This window comes from Wasmannia auropunctata, unplaced genomic scaffold (assembly GCF_000956235.1).
Source record: "Wasmannia auropunctata unplaced genomic scaffold, wasmannia.A_1.0 LD307392.1, whole genome shotgun sequence".
NCBI lineage: Eukaryota > Metazoa > Arthropoda > Insecta > Hymenoptera > Formicidae > Wasmannia > Wasmannia auropunctata.
In genome coordinates, this window is record NW_012055498.1 from 55,617 (window position 1) to 68,412 (window position 12,796).

Here is a 12,796-nt window from a genome sequence, read left to right on the forward strand (position 1 = left end):
TAACATTAATCTTAACATTTAATAGTTGTAATTTAGCATAATACTTTATGAATTATTTTATTCAATTTTATTACTTCATATTTTATTATTTTAACAAAATAAAATAATGAAAATTATACACAATTTAAATTTCCTCTGGATATTCTTCTGCAGAATATCTATGAAACATGTTTAATTTTAACTGAGCATAATGTTAATTTTTCCATGAAATCTAATGTTATTTCCTGTAAAAGCCATAAGCCAATCCTTTTATAATTATAAGGATTTATAATTATAAAAATAATAAATTTAAAGCATTTATTACTATTTAAACTTTAAATGAAATTTTAAAGATACACCTAAATTGACGTTTGACGTTTACTACTTAATGATCATATCAATAAAATATGTAACGTTGTTGCTAGTAACAATTGCAAAAAACAATTGACAAAACTGACATAAATACTAAAGAATCTTGTGATATACGCTATTCAATAAAAAATACAATAATTATTTAAATATAAATTATCCAGAACTAGTACCCGATCTACATCTATTGTCTTTATTCTATATATAAGACCATGAATAATGAAATAGTACCCAAATAATGCAAGTCCGACATTTTATTAAAATTCTTTGTAATTTTTTACATTCTTTGTTACATTGGCATAAGTTCCAAATTTAACAATTATCTGTAATACACAAAGATAACATTTTTCTCTTATAGCTTTTTATAAAAATATAAAAAATGTGTGGAAATTACCTTAAAATAACTGAACAATGAGCAAATTTATGATCTCACTAATTATCGATAACACTAACATCACATCTGTACAAGATTCTATTTTTGAAGTGAGATGTAGCAATTTATAAAATGTATTTTCTTAAAAAAAATATTGATACAAAAATACGTATAAAATAAAAACTTACATAATACAGAATAAAATTCATGAACGAACGAATTAATAGAAGGAAATAGATTTGCGTATTCTTCACATTTGAGAAACTGATAGTATCTTTCAATCAATACTAAATATTAAAAAATAAATACAATACTTGCGGAATAAAATCTGCGAAGTCAATTATAAATTCCCGTTAAACATTTTGATTATTATGTTGTCGAAACGTCATACTAATATCTCGACGACAGCAAATGTCCAACCTCGAGATTTTTGCGACGTAACAGGAATGTGTCATTATACGAAATCGATTGTTACGTTACTTGTACGTTATAATAACGTTATTTAAATAAAACATTTTTCTGGAACGTCTTAGAGGCAAAACATTTACTGTCACCGAGATGTTAGTATGACGTTTCGAAAACGTAATGGTCAAAGTTTAGTGGGTTGTTATAATGACTATCATTTCTTATTCTTTGTCTTCGAATCTCATATTTTATGTTTTTCTAAGCAATCAATAGTCTAGAAATAGGTTACTCTGTCTTTATTACATTCTTGTAACCGTGATCTTCAATTATTATGATAAACACAATGATAATTTACGCTACTGCAAAACTCTTTTGTCAATAAGATAAAGTTCATTGAATGTAGTAGCGTAGTATCACATTAAATCTTCTTCTAATAAGTACCTTAAATTATCTCGTAGTCTTAAGATAATTTTTATCTTAATCACAACCGTTGACTTACAATCGTTATAAACGTTAGTTGTCACTTAATATACGATTAGCTTATATATTTACATCTATTTTAGAACTTCTAAACTCTACGTTGCTTTTTTATCCTCTTCGTTTCTATCGCTGGAAAGCAGCACAATTTGTATTTGACTATATCCCTTTTCCAAATTAACCGTTCTAAAAGTGTAAAATATTATTTTGAAATCGTATGCGTATTTCGCATTCTGGAAGCGTCAAAACATTTCGTACAGAGTGGACAATGACTGCCCAAATCTGACAACTGTTGAGAAGTAAAAAAATTTTCCAAGAATTCTCGAAATGTTATCATCTAATCATATACATATAGAAAAATAAAAAGTTTAAATTTTTCTTGTAATAAGTCAAGATATTTTTATTATAATACTACATGTAAACGATGTCATGTACGTAAAGATGTCTGAATGACATTCTAATATTTCTATTTTCGAAATTTATCTTCCATGTAAAGATTTTTGAAAAATAAATATTTACATATCTTTATATTTACCTAATCGCCTCTTGTTCTAGGTACAATCTATCACCTTTTTGTAAATACGTAGTTATACTCGTATAACATGAGACTTCGATATTAAAAGAACCACATTTAATGAGCTTTTCTGGAGCCGATGCACCCAGAGACAATAACATTACCCAATAAGAATGATACATGTCCTTATTATTTCCAGAATAATAAACCTGTAAAGAATATTTTTTATTTGTAATAAGTGAAAAATTATCTGTAAACTTCAATTTAATAATTGTTATTTCACAAATCCACTGAATATAACTGAATTATAACATGTAATACTGGAATAACACTGACAAGTCACTAATTAGCCGATAAACAGAATTTCTATATAATAATGTGTTTCTGCTTCTCTCTCTCTCTCTCTCTCTCTCTCTCTCTCTCTCTCTCTCTCTCTCTCTGATCTCTCGCTCTTCCCCTTTCTTAAAAGTTTATTTAGGTTTTTGCATAGACTTATACATTTATACAAGTGCCTATAGATTTTTGTTCTCCATAAATATACCATCGCTATATATAGTATATAAATAAGCATAGATTTATATATAGATAGATTGCGCAATTGATGGGGATTTATATGTGCGATAGCAAACATAATATTGAAGAACAAAGACATACGTCAAAGTTCTCTCTGTCACATAATAGATCTGTTCTCTATGGCTGTATTAGTGTATGTACATTTAAAGTGAGATAGATGTATATTTGAAGTTTGGCGAAAGCAAGAAAATTTTAATGTAAGAGACTTTAATCCTACAGCTTACTCCTTAATCCATTACTACTACTGCCCTTTGTAGACGACGCTTTAGTTGCAGGATACAGTCTATAGAAAAGTTCTCGAATCCCTAGAAATTCTCTATCTTACAGCCTAGCCAATCAATACGTTTAAAAAATTTGCCGTATAACAAATGAAATATTAGCCCAACTCGGTATTGCTTTCTTTTGTCTTCACGCTTCTAACACATGCAGTGGAATGACAGTGGCTTCATGCGAAGTAACCGATAGGTTGGTAGTCGCGAATTCCGCGTTCAATCCAAGCTCTTATCCTATATACATATGCCATATTAAGAGATAATTAAAAAATTAGAATTCCGAGCTAATGATTTAAACACACATTCTATATGTAAGTTTTCACATATATAAGTTTTCTGACTGCATACACGATTCTGTACCTAATTCAACTATCGCCTGTTGCTCACAGGACGTGGCAACGCTAATTGTCGTGCGGCGAAAATCTAATTAACCAATTAATCAAATTTTTCGTCGCACGGAAAATGTTGAACTCGAACTGTCTAACTTTGTTCTGTGAGCAACTAATCTATTGGTTACTGATCGCATCAATCTCAGTTTCGAGATCGCGAGCCAGATTAACGAGGCGACGAAGAAGAAAAAGAATTTAAGCAATCAATCCATAATAAATCTACGCTTTTCCTTGACATATGTAAACTTTGATACATAGAGACATATATGACCAGTACTCTCTTTCCAGTATTATTATAATTCAGTAAACAAATCTTTACCTGCACAGAGATAAAAAATAAACCATTTATGCTAACTTCAATCGAATCATTTGTCAAATAAAATGGCGTGAAATCATATTGCTGGCTCACTTTGCTTGTTTCTTTCTTATTCCAAGGTCCGATACGAACTAGAAGAAGAAAAACAATTTTTTAATATACAAAGCTACACAAATATCTCGTATTTATTCACACACATATTAAATAAAAAAGAGTTCAGTTATTTATTGTATATATAAATATTATGTATATATAAATAAGCTCGAGAAACATTAAAATAAGACAATTATTGAATTACGAGCCGATCATTCATAATAGGTTCTTATTTTAAGATCGTCTTGAGTAATTAATACGACTTTGTGATTGGCTTTTACGGCATCTTAAAACTATACTTATAAAACAGTTTTAAAAAATTAGAAAATTATAATAAATAATAAATAAGTGTTACGCTCCGAATTGATAAATCAATTAAAATAGTAAAAGAATACCTTTTGAAGCATTACACTATTACATATAGAATATTACGTTTATTCAGTATCTAAAACTTGATTTTTAAGTCTTCTATCTTTGATAGAAGAAAAGATAAAGTCTAACGGATACCCATTATCTAATAAGATATTTATCACCGCATCAATTTATCACCGGAAATCCGTTAGACTTAATCTTAGTGCCTCTCAAGATGGAGTCAATAAAAAGACGTTTTTCACTATCCCTTACATCCCGTTCGTTGCAGAAAAGTTTAAGCAATTTATAAAAACGATTCAAGATTTAAACCTAGCGTTCACAGATCTTAATAAACACAATAGATGCATAAAGATACAAAAAGATTTTCTTCCAATTTTTTAACGTACGTAATTCAAAATAAATTGCTTGCTGTAATCATACGTGAAACAGACTGATAGAATGCTAAAGGATAAGATATATTAGAAACATCGAACACAGAAACTATTAAGCGAAACACGACGTAATCATACTGAACATAGCGAAGAGATTTCTTACATGACTTCGATGATCACATTGAAATTTTGGATGAAAAAGCTCACCTTAACAAACGGCTAATATATCAGAGATGATAAATACAATAAAAAAAAAAAAACAATCACAAGATTTAACCTTACGGAGTGACACTGACAATGAGCTTCTTGATTCTTTCTACTCCGAAATTAAGTCTCAAAAAATTGTAATCCCTCGTCATAACAGGCAATAGTTTTACATTTTGCAAAAATATAACTTATTTATTCACTTATTATTTCACTTATTATAATTTATTATTTTACTCTTTGACGTATACCATTTTTACCTATATATTCTATAATGTTATATCATCGACGTACACAGACTAGCAATTTATTCGATTTACAGCTGACTGTACAAAAAAATGTCACATTTTGACTCAAACTCAATTGATACACTAATCCTATGGTTTTACTATCAAGAACGAGGAAACGAATATGATTCATGAAGTTTGATCGAAACGTATGCGTTTTTAATAACTTGTTCTTATTATTTAATAAAAAAAAACTTATTTTATATCGTTCACGTTACAATAACAGCGTTTTTTGCTTCAAACGGCATTCTTTTATCATTTTAATAAATAATAAATGTCGATGTATACCGGCCATAGATCCAGATAGTCAAATCTATTTTAAAAAAATTTTTTACAAACTGTCCCTTTAAATGATTTACAAAATGACAGATTTTGCTGGATTTCTGCCGACAATCTGCCGATAGATTATGTCCGCAGACTTTACCAGCAGAACGAATCTAATACAGGCGCAATTAACGCCAATTTCGTGTATTATTCTCTTCGAATCTGCTATCATACTGTTAATTGCATTTTGCTCACTAGTTGAATACCTTGATTTGATTCCGGTATTGCACCAACGAACGTAACTACTGAGGGACCTGTAAGAAATAAAATTATTTCTCAAATCTAGTCGAATTGGTTTTGATTTTAGTTGAATCTAATTTTGCTCAGATAAATTGATGAGTTAACTGATAGCAAATTTAATTGGACGCACTTGGTGCACATTCGCATATTAAAATTGTATATAAATCGTTGTATACACAGAATTTTTTTTAATTTACCCTGCAAATCATGTTAATTGTGGGGCACTATAGTATTTAGGCAAATTTTACTGTACACTACAATAAATTTTACTGTATTTTACTACTGTCAAATTTATTGTAGTGCACAGTAAAATTTTTCTAAATACTATATTGTCCCACAATTAACATGATTTGCAGGGTAAATTTAAAAAAAAAATTCTCTCCGTGTATAAATCGACTTAAAAACGAAATTAAGTCGCGAAATTGTTAATAATACTTCATTGTAATATTTGGCAAAATATGCATTAGGCATTTTATCAATCAAAATAATTGTTCGATTTTACATTGAGATTAGAACAGTGTATAACGGCATTAATATGCCCTGCAATGAGTGCGCACTGATGTGTCTAATCAAATTCGCTAGGAGAGAATTAACAAATCGATTAACCAATTTCCCGTAATATTCTCTTCGAATCTGCTATCATACTGCTAACATTTTACTTGCTAAATACCTCTGTTTGGTTCCGGTATTGCACTAGCGGACGTAGTTACTAATGGGCCTATAAGATAGAGTAAAATTATTTCTCGAATCATTAGTCAAATCTATAGTTTCGCTTAGGTAAATTGCATTGAAATTAACCGAGCGTTAACGAATCGATTGAGCAAAATCGATTGACCAATTTCTCGTAATATTTTCTTCGAATTTGCTAACATACTGTTAACATTTTGCTTACTGGCTAAATACCTTTATTTGATTCCGTGGTGTTACACCAACAAACGTTATTGATAGGCCTACAAGATAGAGTAAAATTATTTCTCAAATCTAGTCTTGATTCTAATCAAATCCAATTTCGCTCAGATAAATTGCATTGAGTTAACTGAGCGTTTAACGAATCGATTATGCAAAATCGATTAACCGGTAATTCATACAGTTCAGTTCGTTCACTGAATTACGAATAGAAAACATTAAAATGGATATTAATAAAGGAAGTAGATATACTCGATTGTTCGCAATTGCAGCGTCTGTGGCATCTTTCGCACTGTCGCTGTATGTTCCTTTTATTCCCACTTCGCCGTTTTGCACCGTTTTTCCCGCTCCGTTGACGCCTTCTATCTTTATCGTCACTCTGTCGCCGTGTTTTACTTATTATTTCTTCATTCTGTCGCAGTACTTCTTCCTTCTCGATCTGTCGCTGTTCTTTGTTTTCTTTCTTGCCCTGTCGCCGTATTTCACCTTTTTCCTCGCTCTGCTGTTCTTCACTATCTGTCACAACCCTTTTCAATCTTCTCGCTCGCTGTTCACTCCATTTGATCAATCCGTAATCACTATTTGTTTCATTCTTTGTCGTCACGTAATTTTGCATTTCCGAACGCAAGTTTGGCCTCTTATTGGAATCAAAGAATAAATTGAGCATCACTTCACTCACCGATTTCGCAATATCTTTGAATGTATTATTTTCATCGGTTGATCGAGCCGAAATTGTCTTATTAGGATTTAACTTAAAGTCGGAATTTCCATCATCTCCGACTTCCGTTTGATTAGAGAGCTCGTGAATAGAAGACATAAATGAGCTAACAAATTGATCTGGCACAACATCGTTATTTTGATTGTCGTTTTGACACTTCAACATGAGAAATTGCACCTGCAATATGAAAAAGATAAAAAAATATTACGTTGAATATTTACACTGAAGCGTAGAAAAAAATCATATCTTCCGAAAGAATAATAGAAATAAATTTAAACTATTAAAAATTATTCTTCTAATAAAAAAAAGTACATAATCCCTACCAAAAATAAATCATTAATACTTGATTGCCACGGTTATCTAATCCATGACTTTAGTTACTAAACGATATCAAAATTTTTTCAAACTCTTGTAAAAGAATTAAAAAGTTAAATAATTAAAAAATTTAATATACAATTTGTAATGACAAACGGCTAGATAATAATGTAAAATAAAAAGTGCGTTATTGAACATACTATTCATAAAGATGTATAGCCTTACTTACATAACATCTTAATATTATTATACAATGATGAAAATTCTATTGTACACGGTAAACATCCAAAATTCGCTGGACAAATAATGTATTAAAGAGACATTTAAAATTACCTTATATAATTCCTTCTTAATGTAAAATTTTCTTAGAATTCTTCACATAATTTTTCAAAACTTTTATATGTATAAATTTTATAACTCTTTCTCAGTTTTTTATACAAATTGAAATGCTATTTTAAAATTTCTCATTCTATAGTTTGTGAAAAAATTTATAAAAAGTGAAGAAGTTTAGAGTATTTTTTTTTGGAAATCTTCAGTTAAAAATATATTAAAGTCTTATAAATATCATAAGATGTCAGAATCTTTTTCACCAGGAAGTCAATTATTAAACTTCAAGCACATCACTATATATATATATATGAAATTTAGAACGGAAAAGATGAAAGTAGGACACTTCACATGGAAATGATGACGTTAAATATTTTGTTACATCCACGATTTGTTATCTGATACATGATTACACTGACGTGATATGTACAAGCAGCAAAAAATTCGTATACGTAATTAACATTCGTCATATGCACGAAAAAGGAGCAGCCGGATGATTAATTCTCTGAGCATGTTACAATATCGCGGTGTCGCGCTTATTCAGAATCGTTAGGTTTCAGACGCGTTCCACTTACGTGGTAAACATGTAGGTGACAAGGGAGACACAGAAGGATATAGAGACAAAGAGATATGAAAGACCGATAATTTTCGACGTAAGGAACATTAAAAAAAACATTCCTTTATTACTAAAATCAAAGTATCTCACCTGTTTGCGTAGAACTGCTAATTGTTGAGTTATTACCATCGACGAGAGCAACAACGCTAAGAGTGATATTAAAACGAGGCAATCGTAAAGATGTGATAAAATGCCATTCTTCGTACTAATATTCACGTTGAAATTTTGACTTGAGTCATTCTCTGTTATTGGATTTTTTATTGACGAAGAAATATTTATCCCCGTCATCTTTCCCATAATTGTCTAAATTCTTTTAATCATGAAGAAATCCCCTTATCAGTTACTCAAAGATTACGACGTCTGAAATACATTCAAATACAAGAATTATACTAGCAATTAGACGAACGTATTAACATTTTTATTGATGCAATTTTAACTTTTTACGCGTAAAAAATTTTTCTCACACGATATATAGCATAAATTATAGCCCACTAATTTGTAATGGAGATGTAGTTATAATAGTTCTGATGTTTGTTATAATGCAATGCGATTAGTTTACAATAAAATCTATCAAAAAAAAGAATGGATTTTACAAAACATTGGTCAATTTTATTGACAAAAAGATATGCATTTATCTGTGTACGGATATAAGAACTGGAGTTTCTAGGACTTTTTCTATATGCACACATATTTATCATTTATTTTACAATTTTGTAAACTATAAATATGTTTCTTAATGTTGTATGATATCTTGATTTTGCAAAGATTTTACATGACTGACCGAATTTTTTTCTTTGAGAGAACTCTCTAAAAGTGAATCAGTGGAATCATCACTGATTTTCAGTGTATATCATTTTCCAATGGCATACTTGGGACTGGGTGATAAACAGTGTTTTAGTGATAATATACTGATTCAAACAGTGAATATCATTGGAAAAACCATGAATTTCAGTTCTCAAAACTGTTTGGCAGTAAAACTCACTACCTTTCAGTGATATTTACTATTTAAGTTAGTATATTATTACTAAAACAACATTAAAATAGTCACTGCTCATCACAGTTCAAAGTATATGCCATTGGAAAATGATATACACTGAAAATCAGTGATGATTTCACTGATTTACTTTTAGAGAGAATAGTAATTAAACTGCGATTAATTGTATTAACAAAAAAGCATATATATATCTTAAATATTACAGAAAAATTTGACCAATTTTTTTTACTATAAAAGCACTCGACGTTACTATTATTAGACAATAATTGATATTTTGTTGTACACATTTGTTTATACACACATAATTTTTAATATTTTTAATGATTTTATTAATATTTTATATGCTATTTTGTCAAAATAGTAGGGAAAGTAATAAAGAAGCATTTACGGGGACACTATAAGACGTAAAAGAGAAAAACATCAGTATAAGAATATTACATCTTATATACTAGAGCAGAACCATAATTTCTTTTTCCAAGAAATTCTCGATTTCGAAACCTTTCCAACCTTCTTAGAAAGATTTTGAAATAGGTTCCACTTTTTTCCATTTGTATTTTGCAAGTACATATTATTATTTTTATACACAGTGCACCTCGGAAAGATAATCTATTATATTCTATTTCAATTGAATCTAAGATCTTTTTTGAAAAAAGGGAAACAGCAAAAAAAGAAGATAAAAGAATGCGAAAATTTATGACATTTACCAGTTCTTGTTAAAAGATTATATTTACACGCGTTCAGATTTTAATTGTTTTACTTTTTTGTTGTTATTTGCGTCAAAAGAATAAAAATTAAAAAGTTTTTTATTTTTTCCGTAACTTCTAAATTATAATTAAAAAAAAAGTTTTACGGTAATTGAAAAGTTTCGAAAGAAAAAATAAATAATACTATATTCTTCGATTAATTTCAAGAATATTTTACTTTAAGGTATTAATTTAAGTTGTGGTAACAAAAATATATTATACAAATTTTAAAATATATTAATTAAAAGTTCGAAAAGACCATGATGACCTTTTTTCGTTATTTTTGTTAGAAGAAAACTGAATCAAAATTGTATTATAAAAGAAAATTCAAAGTTTAAAGAAAGAATATTTGGGGAGAAGACGTCCTCTAAAATAAAATAAAAACTTCAGCAATTTTAATTTTAAATAAATTAGCGCGCAATAGGTTTTAATTTGCATTAATATAATCATAGATGCAATAATATAATAGTATATTGCAATAATATAATAGTATATGAATTGTATTCAATTGAATTTTTACGATACGTGATCGCAGATTATCTTCTCTCTCTCTCTCTCTCTCTCTCTCTCTCTTCCTACTATCACGTGTAGATCGTACTACACAAAACCGGCTGAGTTTACGACGTGCATTGATAAGCGACACACGGACACGATTGTATTACTCGGAAATACGACTGTACTCGGAACTTGTGAACAGGTAGCTGGGATATTCAAGAGTGCGAAAAACTCTCATCGGAATTTACTTAGGATGCCCACAACTCGATGTAGGTAACACGTTGTGGGAAACACGTTGTTTAGAGAACATGCTTTCTGCTGTTTTGCCTTTTACACCCGTTTTGTATGCAAAGATTACATTATAAATAGAAACAGTTTACATGTCTCTTACATGTGCTGTTAAAATACGCATAATTTACTTTGTAAAATATATCTCGATAAGTTTGTATATTTTAAAATAATTTCTACAAATTCTGAAATATTTCTGGACTACGTATTCTAACCTTACAATTTAATATTTACGCAATTAATAATAAGTATTAAATATAATTATGTAAAATTAGAGTAATAATTAATTTTCATAATTAAATCTTACACCAGTTATTTTTAAAAATAATTGTTTAAACATTTTCATTTTCTTTATAAAACCTTTAAGTTTAATTGATGATTTAGTTATAATTGATGATTCGCATTTCTTCAACTGCACATGTAATAAGCACTTATAATTTTTATTTAAAAAATTTCTAAAAAACTTTTATCAAAATTTAAAATTTCATTTCTTTGAAAATCTTTGAGGATCTTTTTATTTATTCAACTTATTATTTTTATTTAAAAAATCCTATACTTTTTAGAAAAAAACAAAAAGAAGAGATATATGTATATAATTAAATGCATTAAATATTATAACTCGATTGAGTTAAATTATACATAATTTAACTTAGAACCTTAACAATTCAATAAGCGGAACAAATGTGAACACACATCTACACTTACCTGAGGGACCTTTCCTTTGCGGATGGACAAGGATTTGTAGTAGATCATCTGTGGATAGTTACCAATGAATGGTTCCCTCGGAGTCGACCCGCCCGAATGAGACGCGCCAGATCTTTTGTTTACTTGTCTCCCTCGCAAAGTGAGGTGACGCTCGCACATGCGCAGTAAAACGAGCATTAGCAGACGCTATTAAACCTCAGTCGCGTACAGATATTATTGTAATAAGGAGTATTGCTAGACCCCCAGAAAAAGCGATAACATATGTTAAAAGTAAGAATAGAAAATCTCTACTTCTCTCTATAAAGCTAGTAAATACTAAATTTATAAATAGAAACGATTAAATTTATTGGTTTGTTGCATCTACAGCGATTAAAAAATATATTTAATGCAAGAGTTAGAAAAACTGCAGAAAATGCTATTAGTATTTAAATACGAAATTATGTAAACAATTAAAAATACTTTATAAATATAAATATTAATAATTCAATAAGTATTTACAATAATTTTGAAATAATTTACGCAACATTATGTACAAAAATTAACATATTTAAAAGTATACATATTTTAATTAATCATGTGTAATTATTTATATGATCCCAAGAAGCATTTTGAGCAGCACCAAAATACGAGTCTGAGTGTTCGATCACGTGGTTGAAAACGTTCTCAGTTCTCACGCATGCGCGCTAGTCCACGATCTGTTAAATTGTGTATTTATCTCACAGTCTTCCGACACTGGACAGTCTTCGGCTTTCTTAGCGATAGCAACGCCACACTGTAGTCATGCAATGACCGATATTCATAGTCGATTCTTTAATATTTAAGATCGTACAAGTACAATCTTAATACACCAAAATCACAAAGTCGTATAATATTAGCATCATAAAACGTTATTTAAGACGGTCTTGAAATATAGAATTGACTATTGACGGAAAGCATAGTCGGTTCTTATTTCTTAAGATGCTAATACGGTTCTGTGATTGGCTTATGATATCTTAAGACTATACTTAAAACAGTCTTAAATATATATAAGAATCGATTATGAAAATATACCGGCCAATAAAACATCATCTCAAGTTTATCAATTTTACGAGATACTGATGGTCACTTTTATTAACAGTATATATATATATA

At 29.3% G+C, this 12,796-nt stretch overlaps 1 protein-coding gene across 4 annotated transcripts; it reads right to left on the bottom strand.

The window, feature by feature from the left end:
- Nucleotides 1-584: 584 nt before the first annotated feature.
- Nucleotides 585-11,896, bottom strand: LOC105461206. Of its 4 annotated transcripts, none has more exons than XM_011707694.1 (8): nucleotides 11,666-11,892; nucleotides 8,531-8,800; nucleotides 6,717-7,359; nucleotides 6,229-6,276; nucleotides 5,525-5,572; nucleotides 3,761-3,798; nucleotides 2,139-2,326; nucleotides 585-1,789 (listed from the first exon to the last, which is right to left on the bottom strand). In XM_011707694.1, exons 2-8 carry the CDS (start codon nucleotides 8,735-8,737, stop codon nucleotides 1,702-1,704), a joined length of 1,260 nt encoding a protein of 419 aa, XP_011705996.1. In that variant the 5' UTR covers nucleotides 8,738-8,800; nucleotides 11,666-11,892; the 3' UTR covers nucleotides 585-1,701. The 4 variants fall into 4 exon arrangements, with proteins under 4 accessions (XP_011705996.1, XP_011705992.1, XP_011705994.1 ...); XM_011707690.1 differs by having other exon boundaries at nucleotides 3,671-3,798; XM_011707692.1 differs by lacking the exon at nucleotides 8,531-8,800 and having other exon boundaries at nucleotides 3,671-3,798; nucleotides 11,666-11,896.
- Nucleotides 11,897-12,796: the final 900 nt, after the last annotated feature.